Source organism: Sus scrofa, chromosome 14, assembly GCF_054392235.1.
Source record: "Sus scrofa isolate SSC_HxYL_T2T_F1_AM1 chromosome 14, Sscrofa_HxYL_maternal_Yorkshire_Landrace_v2.0, whole genome shotgun sequence".
Classification (NCBI taxonomy): Eukaryota; Metazoa; Chordata; class Mammalia; order Artiodactyla; family Suidae; genus Sus; species Sus scrofa.
This window is the reverse complement of record NC_139396.1, coordinates 101,785,545-101,808,549: the sequence shown is the minus strand read 5'-3', so window position 1 is coordinate 101,808,549 and position 23,005 is coordinate 101,785,545. Positions and strand designations below refer to the sequence as shown.

The following is a 23,005-nucleotide window of genomic DNA, read 5'->3' as shown; positions in this document are numbered from 1 at the left end:
AGCTTGCTTGTGGTGGTGCAGCTGTTAAGGATCTGGCCTTGTCATTGCAGTGGCATGGGTTACTGCTCTGATGTGCATTTCATCCCTAGCCCTAGAACTTCCACATGCGGAGGGTGTGGCCAAAAAAAAAAAAAAAAAGGGCCACAGGAAAAGCAATGGAAATCTGTGCAGCTATCTCCCAGTCACTGGATCTGACATTACCTCACACACCCCTTTATGCTAATGGGACTTCTGGTTGAAATCACCCTTAGATAAGCATTCTCAATTCTGCCAAATGCCAAAAATCCCAGATATGGAGGGCTAATTGGTTGTTTTCAATAAACAATGACCTCACCTAACTATTGTATGAAGTACCTTCTGCTTCACCAGGAAACTGCCATGCAAAGGGTGTGTTGAGGACAGGCCTTGACGTGTGAGAGACCAGGTCTTGGAAACTTCCTGCAGAGGCAGAGCTGAGGCCTGGGGCGGGTAGTGGTGGGGATCCACAGAGATCACCCTGGCAGGTCACAGGCGTTGGCCATCTGGTGTATTGTAGGGCTGGGATAGAACTGTGGGGTAGAACTGGAAACCCTGGCCTGTCTCTCCCTCTCTCCTCTAAAGCATTTGTGTGGCCTGCCTCATAGCTTTGTTGGCAGATCATATGGGAGGACAGAGTGTTTGGTGAGTCTAAAGGCTAGATGGGCCAATTGCAACCCTGGGGCAGAAGCCCTCACACCCCTTGCCTGTGGGTGATTTCCTGCTACTGCTGTAAAGTTGAGTGGTCCCTACACAGAACAGAAACCCTGTGGGCCTCAAAACTGAAGATACTATCCGGCCTCTTAGAAACAAAGCTTGCTAGCCCTTGGTCTAAAGGGTATGCAAAGGCGGAGCTCACTTTTTGTGCCCCCAGGGGAGAGTCCTGCAGTTTGCAGGGCAGAATCATCATGGGCCTTCTGCAAAGCAGGGACAGCCTGGTCAGGCTCCAGGAGATGTTGTTTGGGGTTCAGATGTACTGTTTGAAGGAAGAAGATTCCCCAGGTATCTCCTTGGTCAAAATGAAGAGGGAGTTCTGTTGTGGCTCAGAGGGTTATGAACCAGACTAGTATTCATGAGAGTGGGGTTAGATCTCTGGCTTCATTCAGCAGGTTAAGGATCTGGTGTTCAGCATAGGTTGTAGATGTGACTCAGATCTGGTGTTGCTGTGGCTGGGATGTAGGCCAGCAGCTCCAGCTCTGATTTGTCCCCTAGCCTGGGAACTTCCAAGTGCCGCAGGTGCAGCCCTAAAAAAAAAAAAAAAAAAATAGATAAAAGGAGGAGCCTCCCTGTGGGGAGAGGGGGGTCCAGCATTTCTTTGGACCCCAGCAGGGACTCAAGAGAAGAGCCAGGGCTGGACTCTCTGGCTCTTTCCTAGAAGAAGATGCTCTAAAATGTAGCCAGAGGCAATGCCCTAAAATTTTTCTGGTGATGATGATGGTTGTACAACTATAAATCTAATAAAATTCATTGAGTAAAAAAAATAAATGAAATTCTTCTGGCCTGAGAAGAAAATGAGCTCTGGATTAGTTTGTTACTTCATTCCCCTTTCTGTCCCATCTGTCAGGTAGACGCCTTGCCCTCCACTCTCTTCACTAGCTGCTCAGAGGTTGTGCTCAGATTGGGGCAGCCAACTGCCCAGGTTGAGGATGCTGGGCATCCAGAAGCAGCCTAGATGCTGGAGCTTTTGTGTTTCTGGTTTATTACATAGATAATGTTTTTCCTTTCTCTCTTCTGTCCCTTTGCTTTAGGTGGAGAATTCAGGGGACCCATGGGAAAATTTCCAAAACAACCAGGCTCTCACCTACTGGGAATGTGTCTACTTGCTCATGGTGACCATGTCCACTGTGGGTTATGGAGATGTTTATGCAAAAACCACACTCGGGCGCCTCTTCATGGTCTTCTTCATCCTCGGGGGACTGGTAAAAAAAAAAACTTTCTTATGATGTTGATTTTTGTGGTCATTAGTATCTTCTATTATCCATGTTCTTAAAGCTGTGTATTTGCGACTGTGTTTCTGCATTAGAAGCAGGTGGCTGCCTTAGTGTTACAATCCAGTGAAGCCATGGTGACTCTTCCACCTATTTCTTTGGTATATTGAACTTGTTTCCTGGATACCCAGGCAGGGTGTCCTTGTCAGGGACAGCCATTTAGCCCAGAGCACACCTAATTGTCTTAAGAAAGTGATGCTCACTTATCAAGTGAGCGTGTCTGTGCCTTGTAATGTAATTCAGCATCTGATATTCTGCAAGGACAGTTGCTGTCGCCTGACCTGGGAGATACCGTGGATACTCTGTAGACAGATTGCGGTTTCAAGAGCTCCCCGCCCCCTTCCCGGTCCTCCCCGAACTTCCAACAAACACTGTGGCTGGGGCCTTACCCTAAAGAGGAGGGTCCCCCCGACTGGAGGGCAGAGAGCCCACTGGTCTCGCCCCAATGGACATCACCGCGTGAGCTGAGTATTGCTTTATCAACAGCCCACCGACCCCAGTACGCTCGGGGTAGTCCCCTCTCCCTCTGTAAGTCAGAAAGTGGCCCTTTTTGCTTTTCTGGTCTACGCAGACCATTGAAGTGGGTTATCCTGTACTTTCCAAGGGTTATTTTTGGCACCCCATCGGCGGTGGCTGCATTTTGTCTTTCAAAGCAGCTCATGGGAAGTTTAGATTTTTGCTGTGTGAGGTAAGTGGTTAAAATCCTCATGCACACGCAGCGCTCACCTATGTGCACTGCACACGCATTTCCTTAATGCATACACTTCTCTCTGTTTTGTATGCATACGGCATATACATTTGAAAAAATGTATATAAATGTACGTGTGGCGTGTACATGCGCGCAGCGTTCCCACAGCGTCCCCGAGGTCCCAGCGGATAACGAGACCCGGTTATCAGCCACAAGCACAATGTTTGTTGGACAAAACATGGCAGATTTGTGTTTCTCCCTGCTATCCTTTCCTCCTATGTGATTTCCTAAATTTACCTTTTGTGCTTTTTTCAGTGATTTTTTTTTTTTAATGGAAAAGTTTAGGTATTTTAAAATCTTCTTGTGGTATTTACTGTCTTTAATCACTCATAAAGGCATGGATTCTCATTTGAATTTTAAATAGAAAGGTCTCCTTGTGAAATAGTGTGTGTGTGTGTGTGTGTGTGTGTGTGTGTGAGAGAGAGAGAGAGAGAGAGAGAGAGATTTCTCCAGCATGCATTCCTTTAATTCCCTTCAGGAAGAAAAGCTAGATGTCAGCTTGCTTATTCCTGTCTCCTTTACATTTTTCTCAACTATGATTTTTTTTTTCATTTGTCCAGGTTGGCTCATGTTTGTTTTGTCCTGTGTATTTTCAGGAGCTTTCCGTTTTGGTGTTCGTATTTTATTTTACAGTCCAACATATTAATATGTACCTTTGCAGTTCTAATCCCTTTTGTGTTTTCAGATCTTAGCCCCCCCCCCCTTCTGAAAAGGTCACCCCCTTTCTTTGGCCTGTCTTTTTAGTCTCTCTTCTGTCTCCTATCTTCTCCTCAGGCCATGTTTGCCAGCTACGTCCCTGAAATCATAGAGTTAATAGGAAACCGCAAGAAATACGGGGGCTCCTATAGTGCGGTTAGTGGAAGAAAGTAAGTATGCCAAGAGGTTTTGCTGCTTCCGCTGCGGTCGAATCCTCTCTGCATGCCATTTTTTTTTTGGCTCTTGTTTCTTTGTCTCATGCATGTAGGCAATGTTTGCCCGCTACGTGCCCGAAATTGCTGCTCTCATCCTGAATCGGAATAAATTCGGCGGGACTTTTAACAAACATGGAGGCAGAAAGTAAGTCAGTTGCATCAGACAAGATGTGGTTGAGTGACTTTCAGAGCCCCTATGATGGTGGCACCAAAATCCTGCCCCCTCTCCCACCCCACCCAAAAGGCCACATTCTGGGTGGAGTGTGATGTCAGATTTACCCCCGAGAGTTCTCACACGTGGACCAACTCCTGAGGCTGTTGCCATTCACACCTCCCCCTCACCACCCATTTTTCCAAGAGGCATTGTGGATTTATCCCAAAAGAGGGCCATATGGAGCAGGGCCCACCCACCTTGTCTGTTCTGATCCCCAGCACTTAAACCCAGCTCACTCATTCTTTCTATCGACTAGGTGAGTGATTACATTCAGGTCCCTCTGACTCAAGCAATGCATCCTTTAGTTTTGGGTAGCAATAGCATGGGCTCACCCTCCAGAAGGCAGATCCTAGGGAAGGCAAGATCAAGGTCACCTTGGCACTGTGGCCACCAGAGATCCAGTTCTCTTTAGCTGGGAGGCACCAAGCATGTTCTCAAAGGAACTCGTTACTCAATTGAAACAACACCTTCTGGGCAAGAAATACCCTATTTATGGTGTGTCGGGCACGGCATGCTATTTCTGATGCGTCCTTTCAGTTTGTGCTTACAACCTTTTGTCAATATCAGTGTCATCAGTGTCAACGTGAGGGTCCATTGTCAATCGGAAGTTTTACTCCCAAGTAGGTAAATGCCTAATAGGGCCTGGGTGCTCCATTGTTCCCCCATCTCCAGAGGAGAAGGCGGCAGGAGGCAGGGCTGGAAGGGACCACTCTATCCTGTCTTCTTTTTAAGGCTTTCTCTTGGGCACCCGGCTTTGTTCACTTTGGGGTTGTGTTTTCCATTTTAACTTCCGTAAGACATACACATCTTTACCGCACAGCTCAGGGGTTTTGTACCTGTGAACACACCCAGTAAGGACCCACTGCAGGATCCATACAAGACGCATGATATTTTCACTCCCAGGCCTCTTCCCAGTCACGGAAGTTCCCATCACGGAGCTAGGTTATTTCTTCTTTTTTTCATCTCATACATTTTTTAAGTGAACCCTTGAAGAGCTCATTTTGTTTTATAAGAGAAAAAGGAAGGAGGAAGCCTCACCTTCCCATCCGTCACCTCCTCCCTGCCTGACGGTCACGTTGGACAGAGCCAGCCTCCTCTCCCGGCAGTGACCCCACTGCCCCTGAGCGCAGGTGTCCAGGCCGCCATTCAGAAAATGAGGAGGTGGCAAAAAGGACTCATTTTCTCCAACTACCCACAGGATGCCCGTTTGCTTTCTGAGGCACGGAGGACCACGGGCCAGAGGAGGCCAGTTGGCGTCCTTTCCGAGGAGGCAGTGCGTTCCTCCACCTTCCTGCTAATGGAGCCCACCTCCTCCTATTATCCTAACAGCCCTGGATGAGATGAGGACCAAGCTGTTCCGATTTCTGGGCCATTGGTTAGATCCAAAAGGCCAAATACATCCAGAGATTTCCACTGGTCATTTATTCCGTGCCAAGAGGAAAAGAGCTTCTCCGTCCGCTTTGCCTTGAAGGTGCGGACAGGTCACCATAAAGCAGAAGGCATCCTGGGCCTCCGGCTCCCTTTATGGCCTCCCCACCCCCTGGTCTCTGCCAGCATTTCCCTATTACTCACTGCACCCGAAGAAGACAATAAAATCAATTGCCCTGAAGTCTATGTGGAAAACATTTCTTGACTCTCACTCCAGGTGATTTTTTTTTTTTTTTTTTCCCTCCAAAATAACTCCCCTGGCCCAGTGAGGGTGAGCCTGGTGGCTGGCGGCTTTTGTTGACAGGTGACCCAGATAAGGTTCTGAGACCCACAGTGACTCACCTGCCCCAGTCCCCTCCAGTGGTCCCTGTGCCTCAGCACGTCCACCCAGACCCCTGTGGGCCGACGACTTCAGATCAGAGGCTTCCCGAGGCTTTTGTTCTGGCTCCATCTCCAGCGTCTTTTATCACCGCTTTTAGTCTGATTCCCTCTCTCTCTCTCTCCCTTTTCTTCTCTCTTTATGAAAATGCACACTTTGCTTTTAATGTTCACTTTGGGTCTCCGATGTCCCCCGACCCCGAGGACAGAAAGTAGGTTCTGTCATCAGCCCTGAGACTTATCACTTTACTTTACGCATTGTTTCCTGGTTCAAAAAGCTAATTACTAAGTAGTTTAAAGAAGCCCTTTGGTCACTTAGATCTTTCATCAGAAAATATAAGCTTGGGAAAGGAACGGTAATAAAGGGCCATTAGCACCCTTTGTTTGATGTTGTTTTTCCAGTCAGTAGAACAAGATTGATGAAATGTTATGTTTGGCCAAAATTTGAGTTTTCATTTGGAATTCAGTGTTGAGAGAATGGGCTGTCAGAATCAATAAGTTTCCTTTCGCTTGGGATATGGGCATGTGGTAGTAATTAGCAATATAAGGTCTTTAGTTGAGCAACCAAGCATGGATTCTGGCAGCAAACATAATGAGAAACTACAGTTGTTCTATTTCTAACGTCAAAAAGTTTCCAGATAAAATTAAATGCATTTGCAAAAGGAAAGCAGCTAAACTTTGTTGAAAGATAGAGTTCAGCCTCTTAAAATAGCACACTTCACCCCGTGTTTTTTTGTGTAGCATAAATATATGCGCTTTACCCGTGGACACAAGTTCATGTAACTGTTCTTCGTAGGATTTCATCAGCTAGATGCCCAAGAATTAATTAAAACGTATACATAGTTAAGGGGTTTGTTTATGTGTGCATAGTTTACTCAGAAATAACTTCTCTCACAATGCATTAACTTTGTTAGAGAAGGCAGGGTAATGGGATGACCCAAAGCTATGGAGACACACAACTCGGAGATTCCAAGATTATTTAAAGTAAAATAAAAATTGGGTAGAGAACTGCCGGGTTTTGTTTATGCAATACCTAATTTTAAGATATCGGATACTATGTAGATTTCATTGGCACCTCATTTTCAGTTCTCATCTGTGTGTTTGGTATAATGCAAACACTGCACATAGCATCCCCAGGACATCCTCACCAGCCACACAGCATCAAGGGCCACAGGGGCTTACTCCAGCTTTCTCATTAGCATTCCTCACCTGCCCTCTCATAGGACCTCCAGAGCCCAGGTTAGATATAAGCCTGTGCATGTGTGTGAAGGACCACCATTCTCCAGTTTATCTATTATGATGTGTGTGTCGGGGTTCCTAAGATTAGGAGCTTAGGAGTTGTTAGGCACAAGTTTGACCAGTGTCCAGGCAGGTGGTCCCTTTGAGTTGGAGGTCTTGGGGGCAATTAGCCTGTTGGGCTGAGACCCCACATCTTATTCCAAAAGGCAGTCCTCCTGCAGCCCGGCCTGCCTCCTCCTTCTTCGCTTTATGGAAGCTCAAAGCTGCTCAGAGATGGGGAAGCAGAGGGGTGAGGTTCCCATGGCCTTGGGATCCCAGCTTGCTCTCCTTCCTCCCACCATCCCTGCCTTTTCCCCCAGTGGTTTCCCCTCTGCTTGTGGCTCAGCCCATTCGTGGTTAGTTTATGAGCAATGACAAGATCCTGGTCTGAGGTCACATGGCCAAGGGCCATGGAAAATACTAGGCCACAGAGAAGAATCCATCTGCCATAACCCCTTGTCAGAGGCTGGGGAGTCGTCCAGATGTCGTATTTCCCATGGCGGGCACCTGGGGCCCGAAACTGAGGCTGTCCCAGGCCAGGTGTTTAATGGGAGCTGGGAGGATGGATGGGTTTGGATTAGTCTACTGATTCCTGGTAGCCAGATGCTGAGAGGACACAGGGATGGACAGTTGAGGAGAATGAGTAGGGAAAGGGAGCCAGGAAACTGAATGAAATTTACTTGGAGGAAGGTCCCCTGGCTGGATGAGGAGTTGCATCCCCTTCTGGTTTGGGAGCAGTTGTCACAGGCTAACTGGGCTCTAGCTCCAATTCAGGAAAGCTGTCTGAGAGATAGAGATGCTGGGGCCTCTCTAGCCCCCCTCCTTATACAGACAGGAGAGTGTCACGTGCTTCCGGAAATGAGAACTTGGATTAATCCAGCCCCCGCCCTGGGCTTGCATCCTATGACCTACAGACACTTGTGTATTTCCTTAGCCTCATGACAACCATGTGAAGAAGGTATGACCATCGTTCCCCTTTGCAGTGACGTACCTGACATCACACATCACAGCTAGTGAAGGGTCCATCGGGTATTCGAACCTGGGGACAGTCGGCTCCACTGGGCCACGCTGCTTCTCAAGATTGTCTCTTGAGACCCCTTTCTTCTCTAATCTCAGTGATCCCACATGTTATATGTTTTCTTCCATCTCTACCCACGTAGGGCCAGAATGCACTACACATGATGACAAGGAAGAGAAATCATGGGCATTGTGCCAGGCCTGTCTCCTCCTCCTGTTCACCTAGTGCCTCTAAGGAGCTTGGTCTCAGGGTCAAGGACAGAAAGGTGGGGAGGGGACAAAACTCTTCTTCATTGACATTCTTCATTTGGTGAGCTGGGAAAGGTGTTTACCTCTCGAACATGTCTAGGGGCTCTCAAGGATGGACAGATGCAGCATTGACCATAAGTGAGATGCCTGCCTTATCTGTGGGTTTCAACATAGTCATCTCCTTCTTAGCTCCATCGTTTCTGGCGAGGTCATTCCCTAGGGACCAGCCATGGTGGATCAGCGTGAGCTGTTGGACTTGGCCTCCCCCCTGGGCAGAGCCTACCTGCTTATCATGTAAAGAGGAGCAGCCTGTGGCCTGGCAGACACCCCCACCCACCTGGCCCTTCACTTCCCCAGTGGGTCTGCAGAACAGCTCAGAGCATTCTTGGTGGTGGTTTCTTAACTGTCACTGAGAACTCCTGGAAAGTCCTAGACAAGCTCCCTGGGTTTATTTCACAGCTTTGGGTGGGAGTCTTAGCAAGGAGGCTGTGTCCTCCTGGAGGGTGTTAGGACAGGCTACCTTCAACCTCAGGTGTGGCCTCCACATTGTAAGAAGCAGCCTTAAATCTGTAGAGGTGGGCAGACTTTATTCTGCTTTCCCATTTAAAAGTGAAACAGGATGCTTTCGTATGTCCTTTTATGTCAGTGCTCATATTTTGAGGAGAATTCGGTAATTTGGAACAAAATTTCAAGAACTGAGAACACACAGCCCTATCGGTTACCTGCCTCACTCTCCATTCCTGTCAACACCTTCACAGGGTCACTCGCTCAGGCTGCAGATACTCACTCATTGACCTCCCTGTTGGGCGTGATGCTGGGTGGTGTTGGGTGTCAAGGATCCGGGGTGAGTTGGTTCCTCGTGGAACCTGTCACCTGGAGGTTACAGTCTCTGAGAGGTGATAGGCAGTGGCAAAGGTATGACTATAGAAAATGCCAAGTACAGATTTTAATACGTGCAGCAAAAATGAGAGCAAGAAAGACTTAAGATTCTATTATAGAGCAAAACAAGGATTATTAATGGGGATAAAGTGGTCCTGGGAGGCGAGCCCTCAGAGGAAGGGGCTGTGACAGCCAGTTCCACAACTACCTAAACCAGCTTCAGTTGCTGCCTCAGTGGAGGGGAGCTAAGACCCTAGGTTTTAAAATTCCTATTATGGGAACCCCTCCTGCCAGCATCAGTCTTTAGTTCTGCCCCCAGGGAACTATCTTAAAATCTCATTTCTGTCTCAGGACTGGGTGTGCGGGCAGTAGTGCTGTCTGCTGCCAATCGGGGAGGCCATCCTGCATCCCTCTCCTGGTTCCTGATTATCAGTCACTTAATTTTCTGTCTCTCCTCTTATCAGAAATAATCCCTTCATCTCTCTCCCCATTCTTTGTTCCTAATACCACGTTCTCTTTCCTCCTGAGCCACCTATCAATATGACATTCTATTTCTCCACCACTCAGGTTTTACCCACCTGGTTCTAGACTATTATTTTTTTTTTCCCCAAGAGTTAGAATCTTAAATGGTCTGCTGTGCAAGAAAAAGGATTATTTCTTTCCAAAGACTCATTTAATCTCCACGCCCTCCCCCTGCACCATGGTCCATTTCTTCCCCCCAAAGAGAATTAACGTGTCATGCCTTCATCTTCGTCTCTTCCATGTGTGTTTATTGAGTGCCTGCTGCAGGCCAGACTCTGGGGATACATGTACTTCTACACATCCATAAAAATCTCAAAAAATGCCATGTATCTTGAGCTGCACATTGCATTATTGGGCCACCAAAGTGGTCAGGGAGTTCCAGCTCAGAGCTTATGTAAACCTCCCCTCTGGGTTCCCAGAGGTCACAGTCTTCCTTCAGTAACATTTCCTTCTCTGCTCTTTGTGAGGAGCCCTGACCCCAGTGCTTGGGAATAGGATGTGGGGTTGATTCACAGGGTGTTGTCTTGGGCTGGGAACCCTGTCCTTCCCCTCCTCATCCATGCGTAGCTCAGGCCACACCCCTCTCCTCCCTCTTCAGCCTGTAGGGGGACCCCTCCGGTGAGAGGTGTCCCCTGGAAGATGCCATTGGTGATTTCTGCACCACAGATATTGCCCTGGTTGAGATGGGACTGAAGTGCTGCATATTACACAAACATCGACTCCTCTCCGTGCGGGACCCACGTGATCCCCAGCCTGAGCTCCCAGCCATGTTTTCAGATGCCTCGATTTTAAAAGCCATAAATTAGCAAATCATCAACATGTCACCAGGATGGATCATCTGGTAGCCATTCTAGTCAGAAGGAAACACAGGCCCCCATAACTGATCTTCACAGAGATATGAAGAACTGTAGACAGACAGATACAGTAAATAGGAAGACAAACAGATAATTCAAGTTGACAGACCATCTTGGACTGATTAGGCATTCTGCTTTGATTAGCATTAAACTTGGGGGGAAGGAAAAAAAATTGATGGCCCTAATACTTTGGAAAAATGACCTCTTGACTGCTTCTGAAATTCAGTACTGAGGGGCAGATACCAAACGCAAGTGTCGTTAGGTCTGTACCATATAATGTAAAGTGCCAGGTATCCCTTCCCCACAGAGGGGTCTTGGTGGGTGTGGATGTGGGTGCTTCTTTCTCTGCATCTGCTTTGGATTCTTATAAGCCACATCTTCAGTCCCTTTCAAACTTGAAGCTCTATTTAAGGAGACTTGGATGCATATTAAATCAATTTCCTGATAATGCTAATGGAATGAAGGCTTGTCTCTCCCCCCGCCCCCCCCCACCACTTTTCTGCTGTCTCTCTTCACTTCCACACACTTATCAAAATGTTCTAGCAATTGTTCTGAAAACAAGAATAGAAAAGTAGGTGGGAGATGAACTGTGTACCTTAAAAAATAAAGTCATGTTCAAACTTAGCCTTTTTGCTCTCAAATATTCTTTTTTTCCATTAAAGAAAAAGAATTCTGAATATGACTTTTCTAATTATAAGCCCTGAAGCCTTTCTGCTTAACCTCACAATTGATTGGGTGAATCCTTCCTGGGTAGATTCTGAATCTAACGAACAAACACAATCAGCTGAGACTTAAGTTGCACTGTGTTTTCTGACTTCCCGCTCTGTCATTTATTCTCAAAGAAGTCTTTCCAGAGTTGGGCAAGGCACTTCCTTGTCGATTTGGGGTTCATGCCACTGATGCTGCCATCTTACACTGACAGTAAACTAGGAAACTTTCTAACTGGCCAAGCCCGATGTCTCTTTTTATTAAAATACCTTGGAGGCTGATGCAAAGTGAAACTCACGGAAACTCAATTCTGTGCCTCTTAGGGTTTGAGCTTCCACATCTAGTATGAGTGTTGCATAACAGTCACCTTTTCCCACTCCCAAAACCACAGGGGCTGCTCCAAATGTGGGTACCAGTTGTAAAAGCAATCTTACTTCCCCTCTTTGCGTTTCTCAGTAAGGGGGCCCATTCAGAGATAGATGCATGTACATCTCTGCGAAGGGTTTTCTGACCTTAGCCACTGGTCTCAAAGGCAAATGGCCAGCCAGTATAGAGAACAGATTTAGGAAAGCTTCCCATCCCAACATATTTGCTCAACTAACAGTTATTAGCGGCTTGTTATATTCCAGGCACTGTGCTAGTTGCTGTGGTTAAAAGTGTAAGCCAGAAAATGTGACTTACCTGGGACTTTGACCAATCAGAATCACCCAAGGAGCCAGTGGCAGCTAAACAGAAGCTTGATTACAGAGGAGCATCTTCTCAGGGAAATATGCTCTTCTGGCAGGAATTTTGTTCAATAAAGTCATGAAGGTATAAAATTATCATGAAGGCCACAGGCCTCTTAAAGGGAATGCTCCTAAAAGCATTTGATAATTCACATTGTAAGTGTCCCCATTGGAGTAGTTGAGGGCAAAGGTAACAGTGGGATGACTTGTGCACCTGAAAACCTATGGATCTAATGATGGAACCAGCAGAATAGGGGTGCAGAGAGATTTGGGAGGGTAGGGAAGCTGCTGATGCTACCCTGAATTCCGATCCTTTCTGTATCTTACAAACATCCCACTGGGGCATCTTATGCCCTAGCAAGCCCTGGAACTTGTGGACCCCTCCTAGTTCTTCTGTGTGTAAGATGTGGGAGGCTCAGTGTGTTGGGTCTACTCAAAGTGGATGGCAAGGAGCATGTGCTCACTGGAGCAACACCCTTGGGTGTGGCTGGGGAATGAGGCCAGCCTGTGTCAACTCAATGGGAGGGCCGACTCCAGCAGCATATGTTCTAGGGCTATGATGCCTGATTTACCGAGGGTGTTCGAGAAAGAGGAGGGGCTCACACTGCACATCAAAGCTAAAAGCCTCCCCTCTACAAGGCAAAATTAAGCAAATTAAGCAAAATTAGGAAAATCAAGTTTCTTTGGACTCATTCTCCCTCAATTCCACCTTCATCCCCAAAGGCTGTAGTTGACCGTTGCCTTCACCTTCTTTTCTCTTGGGGCCTTCTGCTCAGAAGCAGTATTACCAAGTGGAGACAGGCACATCTGATGTGATCAGAATAGAGGAACATGCTGTTGTTCAGTGCCTGGATTTCTCTGTAAGGGCAGAGAGCCATCTAATATTGGAAGAATCAGGTCACAGGAAGATTGGCTTACCTACAAAGGGCCAAAGGCCACCAAACCTTGCAGTAATGAGTGAATAAAATGCAGAGGGGTGAGGGTGTTGGGGAGAGATGCAAGGAAGAATCTGTTCAGTTTGTGAGAGTCGGGCAGTTGTGGAATTGCTTCCTGAAAAAGGAAGGCGAAGTCCTCTTCAGGGAAGGAAGGAAAGAGGGAGGGGAGGGTGTTGCCAAAACTTGACCTCTGTCCACCAGTGCCTAATAGAAATGTGGAGACAGAGTTTGGGGTGAATGAGAAAAACAATAGCTTTAGTGCTTTGCCAGGCAAAGGAAGCCACAGCAAGCTAATGCTTTAAAGACTGTACCCTCCTTTGGCAGAGGATAGGAAGTAGTTTTATAGTTGGGGAGTGGAAAATAGAGCCACTGATAAGGATCAGGGTAGACTGCAAGCTTGTATTCATCATCAAAGCTGGTGTTTAGGGGCCCTGGGACTAGTTGTGGTGGTCCTGGAATGCTTCATCAAGTAGTTAACGTCTTCCATTTGTTAGGGGTTTTAGTTCTGCAGAAGAGCTCAAAGATGTTGTTATGTGTATTTCTTGAGGGGGAAGCACGACCCTGCTCCAAGGCTGTACTATGGTTTCTTGACTGTTCCTGCTTGGTCTCTGCATCCCCTCCCTTTCTGATTCGTAGCTGTTAGAATATGCCCTTAGGAACTCAGGTAAGGATAAGGAGGCCGAATGAGGCCTATTTCCTAAAAGCAAGAAATGAGAGACACAGAAAGGCTTGTGCCCAGGAGCCCCACAAAGCTGTGCTTGATTTCAAGAGAAAGAAACTAAAATTATGGTTGCTGGTACCTGCATACTGGATTATTGTGAGAATTTAATGAGAAGCTCAAGGGAATCAAATCTACAGTTAGAATTCTTTGGTAACAGGCAATGGAAACTGATTCTTGCTGACTTCAGCAGGAAAGGGATTTCTTTTTGCAAGGTTAGAGTACCTGCGGCATTCAGGGGAAAGCCGAAGATCCCAGAAAGGACAGAAATGAGCCAGAGAAGCAGCGCTGGGGTCCAGGCGGCAGGAATTCAGGGAAAGTTGGGTTTCCTGGGTTTCATCATGAGGATCAATCAGCTCCCACAAGATCAAAAAGCACTGATTGGTCTAGTTCAGGCCGGGAACCATGAGGAAAGGGGCCAAGACTATATCTGATTGGTGAGGGGCGTTTCCCCCACATAAAAATGAGGTGCTATTCCTTGGGCTGGATGGAGCCCATGGTCCAGATGAGGGGGCAGCTTTGGAAGCAGGGCTTACCTGTGGCTCCATTTCTTGCCCGACGCCATCCTTTCCCCAGGCCAAGGCTTAGGTTTTCATTTTATCCCAAATGTAGTTCTGAAGGAATGTGCCTTTCTAACCAGTGGCTCTCTCCAATGAAACTCTGCATCCCAACCAGAACCCTGGGCCAACCCATGGTAAGCCGTGGGCTCTTCGCTAGGTCTGGATCATTGCATTTTTCCTTCTAAGTACTTTGATGTTGTCCCCTAAAATATGTATATGTGTGTATGTCCCCAGAACATATCTAACACCCAATTTTAAGAACCTGTTGGAGTTTCCCTGGTGGCACAGGGGATTAAGGATCCAGCATTTTCACTGCTGTGGCTTGGGTTGCTGCTGCGGCGCGAGTTTGATCCCTGGCCCCAGAAACTTCCCTATGCTGTGGGTATGGCCAAACAGAAAAAAAAAAAAAAGAATCTGTACATTCAGGTAATTGCAGTTTCATCCTATAGCCAAATTCAAGAAGTAATGATCAAAAATTAACTCATAAACCCTAAACTCTCTTTAATTTGATGTCATTTTAAAATTTAAACGTGGGGAGTTCCTGCTAGGGCACATCATAGGTTAAGGACCCTGCATTGCTGCAGCTATAGCGTAGGTTGCATCTCTGACTTGGATTTTATCTGAGCCTGGGAACTTTCATATGCTGTGAGTGTGGCCAAAAATTAAATAAAATTTATATGTAAACTCTCTTAATATGTTCAGAAAAATGAGGTGCTCTTGAAAGGAGGGTGCATGCTAGACTAGGAAATACAGTCCATGTCCGTATTTGCTCTCAGTATTTATTTCTAAGACTTGGACTGAGGCTTCTTCCAGGCAACAAGCTATGGAAGGTGTGTGATCCTTCCCCATTCGTGGTGTAACTATGGATGTCTAACTGTGACTTGGGAAGTGAGGATACTGAGCCCTCGAGGCAGTTTAGATCCTGACCGTCTGCACAGGATGAGATGTACCCTCTTCATGCAGGAAGTTCTGGTCTGGTCAGGACATCCCAGTGTTCTCTGTTGGGGCTACCCGTAGTCTATCCTCTGACCTTGGCGCTCTGATGACAGAGGTGCCTTTGCTGCCCTGTTGGGATCTATTCGCTCAGCCTTTTGCCCCCATTTAGAGAAACAACCAAACAGCCTGTCTCCTCTAGAATAGCTCTGTTGACAGCAGGATGAGATAATGACTTTATTCTCTTCCTCACCAGGAGGGAGAAGACATTGCCTTCCTTTGTGATTAGCAAAGTACTAGACATGGGCCCTGGGTGGATAGTTATCTTCTCTCTGAACCTCCTTGGGTTTTTTGGTTGGCTTGGTTTTGTGTTTTCATTAATTTTAAGGGAAATGGTTAAAGCCAGGATTTGGGATTGGGAGCTCCATATGGGCTCACAGTTATTTCTGTTTCTGTCCTCTTTCCATGTACTGTTCTCTTATGAACGTGAGACGTGGTGGATGACTTGAAGTGGTAGAATCAGCCAGTGAACGGAAGGCTGTGGTTAATTAACTGTAACATTGCTTGTATGCTTTTGATGACATAGGGTGTCCAAGCCAAGCACATTTGGCCAACCAGTCCATTGGCCAGCAGAGAGTTCTCAAGCCCAGCAAGCTTTGAGGGTCTTGGGCTGCGTCTTAGGATGGCGTGGAAGGATGGGGTCCACATAGTCTGGAGCTGGCTTCCGTTTGCTAAAGCTGATCGCCCCTGCATGGAAAGCAGTGCCTTTGGGATGGGCTCTTGGTGCCAGAGGCAATAGAAAGGTAGGATTAGGATCAGCCTCCTTCCTTTTGGGCAGTGCGGTCATGAACTTTAAGGAAAAACCCGGGTAATATTTGCTCTGAACGACGTGACCCAGAGCAGGGGGAGCTGCCTGATGAGGCAGCCGCAGAATGCAGGATCAGGTGAGACAGAATGTAAAGCCCAGAATCGTCCTCAGTCTCAGCTTGCATGGGAGAGTCTTGGAGAGGCAGTTAGGTAGCCCTGAATGGTTCCAATTCAACCTAGGAGGGACAGACTGAACTTGGGGTACTGACCGCTGTGTGATTTGGGTTGTGGGTTCTCTCGCCACTGCTGGCCCTGCTTTCTAAGTGATACCATGCGGCTGGATTCCCTTGACAGGACCGTCTTAAAATGCATTCCCATCAGATGCAGTTTCCAATGGTGGGAGGTGTTGGTTGAGGGCGAGGGGTAGGACGAGGAAAGCATGATTAGAAGGCTCAGCAGAAAGCCAGAAAAGAGTCTAGCATATGTATTTGATATAAATATTATAGTTTTACAGAGACATCTAGATCAATATATGCCACATTTCATCTCCCTCTTTGACAAAGTGAGCACAATGTATTCAGGGAAAGCTGTATAGGATTTTCAATTTACTCTGTATGATTTATTGTGACAGGATAGCTATGGGTTTTCTAAGTTCTTTATATATGTTCCAGTAAAAATGGATATAGTATCTTTAAAAATAAACAGCCCAGAGCTGTGCATTTTACATTGTCTTCCTAGAGTGAGGCTCTGGCAGCTAAAGAGAGATCAGAGACCTCCCTGTCCTTGTGGGACGTGATGTAGTCAGATTTGCCTCAGTCCTCACTCTTCAGGTTTTTTTTGTTTTTTTTTTGCAATGGAGGGAGGAAACAGGAAACTGAATTAGGAAGCTATCACAGACGTCTAGACAAGATAGGATGGCTAGACGGGGCAGAGAGCAGGAACGCTGATGGAGGCTTCATTAGTATCTGCTTCAGTGGGTGCAGCCCCATCAGCCTGAGCCTCTTCATTTTCCAGTGACTGGCCCCAGGTCACACAAGACAGGCCCCCCACCCCCACCAACCCCAGTCTCCTGATTCTTGGCCCAGCTCTGCACCAGATGCTTCGGGTCAGAAGGCATCAAACCAAGGGGGTAGTCTGCCCTTGCTCTGACATTCCCCTTGCCCTGATCTCTGGACCTCAGTCTAAGTTTCTGTATCCAAAGAATGCAGACACTAGACTAAATATTCAACAAGTACCATTCTGATACCAAAATAGACATGAGAACATGGAAGGGAGCCTGTCATTGTCACAGATCTCTTTTTCAAAGTCCATCGGCTTTAAGAAGCATTACCTGAGTCTTTTTAAAAGTGTGTAGATATTAGTTCTCATTGAGCTGAACTGAACCTCAGTGGATCTCTGGGTGCCTCATTCACTGGAACCTTGGGGAACTTTGTCTGGAGACCTCCTGTCTGTCTTCCTCTCATGCCTCCTACCATAAGTCAGCTCCCTAGGCGATCCATTCTGAAAGACACCAGTGGACCTGTGCTCTGAACCTCAAGTTCCAGCTCACCTGGGACGTTCCCATGTTCATGACCCACCTCCAGGAAGGGAGTTGAAGGATTGAGAATAGTGTGTGTGGGATTTCATTCTGGAAGCAGAGATGGTTGATAATGGGAGGGGCACTCCAGTATATGCTTAAAGAAGAGGTACCCATGAAATAAGCAATTGGCAGCTTTCTTCTCAACCCTGATAGAGCTCCTAATAGTCAAGCATTAATCCTATTAAGTCACCCTCCACCCCTTGATGCCATGCCTGATCCATGACACACGCGTGTTACCCACTCCTAATTCAACCCATCCCATGTTTACAGAGCCCTTACCCAAACCAGGCATGCTTGCTTATACTAGATGACTAGCTCTTTTCCATAAAATGCCATTGGCTACTATTTTGGCATTTAAGATGCTTCCTCATGCATCTGAGATGGATCTTTTAGTCCAAGCCTTTAAAATTAGTTTATCCCAGTAAAGAGTTGTTCCTAAGACTTGACAGAACTTCAAAAACCAAAAAGGACATCACAGCAGGAATAGTTATTGATGTAGGTTTGTTGGCCACCTTTATAAACTGAGAGGCCAGGCCCTGTAGACATCAGTCGTTAAGACCACCAGTAGTTTAAAGCCAGAGCCACAGAGGGGATGAGGGTTAGTGCCCTTCATAGCTAACTTTCCTGAATAGTCTCTGTTGTCAGTGGGTCATTTAGATTTTTGTCATCTTCTGGATTCATGAGCTGGTCATAGCATGTAATGTCTAAAATGGACATTCACATCACCTGCAGCCCTCTGGCTTGCCAAATTGTGTGACTTCAGTTAAAAACTTGGTTTAGGGTTTCTGTTGTCTTTTAGCCTTTGCTGTCTTGAGCTTGCTGGCCTTGCTGACTAGAGGCGGCAAGAAGGTAGTGATACTACAGTGTGGTGATGCTTGAAGTGAGCTTCGTCCCTGTCTACCCCAGGCCTCAGGATAAACTTCTTTCTTGGCCCAGGGAGGACCTTTTACCAGCCCCTCCACCATGTGTCCAGGAAGACCTCCTGTTGGCCCAGCCCAGTCTGTTGTGAAGGAGCAGAAGCTGAAATATCCAAGCCTCTGCCCTCTCCACATCATCACCTTTGTCTTCATCAGAATTAGAGTCAGAGATCTGGACCACATCCTGGGCAAATCACTTTACCTGCTGTGGGATATCAGGCACATGACTTAAGGAAACTGAGGTTCAGAGAGGTTATTTGAAAAGAGACGGATAATGGGAACACAGGGTTGTTTGAGGGTGAGGTGAGACTCCAGGAGCCCTAGAGCATTTCGTATCTGTTATATCCTGATTTAGAGATATCACATAACTCCAACCATTTAACCATGCTTACGATGGCCCAGACTTGTTAGTAGACCCCTCACATGTATCATCTATTTAAATAAATCCTCAAGATAATCTCATGAATCAGGTAACTAGCTCCAGCCCCTCAGAGACTCTGACTTGATAGTTGTGAAATGCAGAATTGGTACCTTGCCCATGACTATTGGATTATTTAGTGTCTGAGCTGAGCTCACACAGGGCTATCAAAGGATGAATCTCACATGGTAGATTTGTAGGTGTCAAGGAAACCAACAGAGATAACTTTGGATGAGGATCTTTGGGCCATTCTTCAAATCAGGCACCGTGAACCAGCCATCACTCTGTTTCCAAAGAGGGCACACCCTGCTCTTCAATCTTAGAATATTTTCAATTATATTTTCAACCACCAAAGATGCAAGAAATTCTGCTTCTGCTCCCAGCAATAACATCCTTCCTCAAACAAATGCCCCTGGGGCGTGAGAGTCCCCAAAATATTTCTGGAAAATAAAACTCCCCCTTTCACCATCCACCCCTTGCACTCCTGCAGGGCCCCTAGGGCTCCCTCAGTTACAGGGCAGTGGGAGCAGATCTGCTAATGCAGATGCTGAGTTAGAGAAGCAGCTTCTCCCCATCCATCAATTCTAACTGCATTCAAACATTTTCAATATGTGGGCTCCTTGATAACTTCCACTGTATGGAAAACAAAATGGAGGGAAATGATTATTGGCACAAAAGGAGGAAGCTGTAAATCTTCAAATCAGATAGAGGACAGATTGGAACAATATGGGTTCTCCAAGGTTGCCATGATAATGTACCTAATAACTCTTCTTGGGCAAAAAGGCAATCTGCTTTCAATCAATCTCGCTTTTTCTGAGCAAAAATACCAATTCTGTTGAAGGAAGATTTTTTTCCCCCCTTCCTTTTTGATAGAGACTGCTCTCCACCCCAGAAATCATGCTGTGGCTTAAAGATATATATTTTCAATTGTCTAGAATGGTATTGGACAGCTAGCACCAAAGGAGAAAAGTCAATTCGTTTTTTCTCCCCTCTCCTGCCAACATTTGTCTACTTCTTAAGAGAAGTGAAAGCTAATTAAAGGCTTAAGGGATAATATTGATTGCATTGGAATATATTTTATATGTACCCAGCACATTTTCAACTAAGAGAACCCTGGCTCTTTGTAAGGCAGAATAAATCAGCTGGCTGAGTCTTTGATTCAAGGGTGAGAGGGTGAACTCATCTCCTTCCCTTCCACTTCTCACACATCTGTCCTAGAGATAAATGATCTCAGAAGAGGAAGAGCGAATGCTGGCAGATGTTCATTCAGTTCTTTGCGTACAGGCTGGGAAGGATGAATGTTCCGACACTTCCCTGGACTTGTCATTGATTTGACTCCAGCTCTGAATGATAACCAGACTTCTGCTGGGATAGAACTTTGAGCTTTGCAGTGCCTGGTGCAGGAGGCTGGCTGGGTGGGATTAACCTTTCAGCTCCCTTATCTGTTGAGTGGGGATGAGAGCTTGCTCAGAATCACACACATCCTTGGTATCAGAGCAGGGAATCAAACCTGGCTTCCTTTCAGGAAGAGCCCTCGACACATATCTATCCCATATGGGTGGAGGTACCGTACAGTGGATTCATGCTGGCATTATTCTCAATCATGGAAGTTTGTGGGCAGAAAGCATTAGAATTCCCCACCCCCACCCTCCAACAGCCTCACTGTCATTTGTAGAGAGGTCAGATCAAGAGGGAGATACCATTTCTCGGTCACTTTCTGAGCACACTTGGCAAATTCAAAATCAGAAACCTTATTCAGAACATGCATCTTCCTTTACAGCCTGTTTTGTCTATGTAAAGGCCCTTTTCTCACAAAAAAATTTTAAGATATGACCTGATAAAAATGTCTATAATCCAGTTGACATCGAGCATTCAGACTAACTGTGTGTTTCAGGAAAGAGTTAGTCATGTGGGTTTGGGGGCATAGAATTTGGGTGGGTGGCCAAAGGACCAGCCTTAACCTACTAGGTCATGACCAGAGAGCAAAGAGATTATATTAAAGCCTTTCTTCTAAGGAGCCAGTTGACATCCTTCCTTTGCCACGAGGGCCTCCGCTTGCCGGATTGCTCAGTGCAGCACTGTAACAATAACAGTCCATAATGGCGATATTATTAACTGCCTTGTACGTATTATTGATTTACTCTTTGTTCTGCATCATTATCCTTTCACCAATGAGTTTACTGCATTATTCTCACATACTTAGTCAAGCACCAAATTACAACGAAAGGGCAGCTCCTGTAATGGCATCTAATGGAACATTGCATAAGCGATCATCACTGCCTCCTCTTAGGAGCTGCCTCCAGCCAATGAGCCTTCTGCCTTCTTGGAAAGTGCTCAGAGCAATTACCAAGTGCACGGGACCTGGCCATTCTAAATTTTTCCTACCAAATGACTGTTTTGCCACCTGCCCATGCTGCAAAGCCCAGCCAGGGAGTCAGCCTCTGTCACTACCAGCTGGAGGGGCACAGGGACCTGGGCTGAGCCTTTTGCTACAGGCCCTTTACTGGAAGCCAGCGGGTTCCCTCGCCACATCCAGTCATGGGGTTAACTCTTGCACAAGGGAGCTTACTCCTGATTGAACGTCATATATATGAATATAAGTGGCCAAAGTATAGCCCAGTGTCAAAATTGGCCCAGGAGCCCAAAGGTGGTGGGAGGCTCTGTTGTTCAGTAGTTCTGGAAGATGGACTCTTCTCCTCGGGGTAAGCCATCGTCTCCAGAAACAGAACTGCCATGACACAGGCAAATTTCATTCCCACCCCTTCCTGCTTTTCTCCCCATCTTGAGGTAAATTTCTTTGTCTCTTGTGGAAATCTCACAACCCCTAAGGAAGCAGCTGTCTGGGGAGGCACAGCCTGCGGCATGATCTCAGATTCCATAGGAGTCCCAGCCCCATTTAGCCCTGAGTGATGCTCACTTACTGTAAAGTGTTACATGCCCCCATTGTCGGAGGAGTTATGGCGGAAAAATGCAAAATTTCCTTTTTACTGCTTATGGCCAGCAGAGCCCATAACGTGTCAAGCTGCACATTAGCCACCCTGATAAAAGTCCGCTTTCTTACACACAAAATCATCGTTTCAGCAAGATTTGTTATCTCATTACCTGATAAGCTCTATGTCATAAACCAAGACTCATTCGGTAAATCTCCCGGGAGGACGCTTTGTGGGCAAAAAGGGAGAGATATGAATCTGCAGGGGACCTGATAATGCAGCATTTAAGCACAAGCATAATGTCACTTATTGTTAAATGCATAAAACCACTTGGCCAAACGGTTGGGCTTTTAATAGGATTTTGTGCAGCATCAGGTGAGAAGCCATATGCTTTTCTGTTGAGGAGGCTCTGAGCGCCTTCCGGCCCTGCTGCTATGCCTCGCCGCCCTCTGGGGAAGGGAGCTGGGCTTTAACAAGGCCTCTTTGGAGACCGTGATGCTTCTCTGCAGCTGTGCGCTTCCTCTGTCTCGCAGGGGTTGGGGGGTGGCGGTGCCGGCTCACCCCTGGGCTGACCTCACTTAACTGGCCTCTCTCATTCAGGCACATTGTGGTCTGTGGACACATCACTCTGGAGAGCGTTTCCAACTTCCTAAAGGACTTTCTTCACAAGGACCGGGACGACGTCAACGTGGAGATCGTCTTTCTTCACAAGTAAGAGGTCCCTGTTCTTTCAAGACCCTCCTCCCAACCAGGCCCAGTGAGGGAGGGGGACTCCTGGGGTGTCTGTAGGAGCAGTGATGTAGGGGAGGTCTCAGGGTGCAGTGATGTAGGGGAGGACAGGGTGGAGATGGATCAGCTCCCATTTGCACTGGCCTCACTGAGAGGATGACATGGAACTGACGGAAAGAGAAGCAACACCCTCCTTCAGAGATGAGAGCAGCACCTGTTCCTGTGGAGGCGATTCTGGAAGATGACAGCGGGATCCGTTATGGGTCAAACATGTCATTACTCGCCCCCCAGCTATTTGGATCTGTGTGGTCCAGATGTGTCCAGTGTCTGATATGGATGACTAGCTGCATGGCGTGGGTTCTTAATGACTGCAGGACTGACATAGGGACAAAGCAAGGCACAGACATAAGAGGAAGCAAGGTGCAAGGTAATAATAATAGAAACAACAACTGACGTTCCTGGAAACCTTCAGTGTAGGACATGGTCCTGGTCCCCACGCATGCCATCTCTCCTTAAATCAATAGAGGGAGGAAAAAGTATGGGCTCCATTCACAGTACATTCTAA

General features: G+C 46.8%; 1 protein-coding gene across 38 annotated transcripts in view; it reads left to right on the top strand.

The window, feature by feature from the left end:
- The window catches only part of KCNMA1 (potassium calcium-activated channel subfamily M alpha 1), a 753,494-nt gene that overhangs the window by 521,059 nt on the left and 209,430 nt on the right, over positions 1 to 23,005 (top strand). For all 38 annotated transcript variants that reach the window (XR_014825729.1, XR_014825730.1, XM_084993162.1 and 35 more), the window contains 3 exon segments: positions 1,764 to 1,934; positions 3,526 to 3,617; positions 22,312 to 22,422. Coding sequence is in view for 36 of the 38 variants with exons in the window: in XM_084993162.1 (XP_084849288.1) it covers positions 1,764 to 1,934; positions 3,526 to 3,617; positions 22,312 to 22,422 (374 nt within the window). In the remaining 2 variants the exon portion in view is untranslated.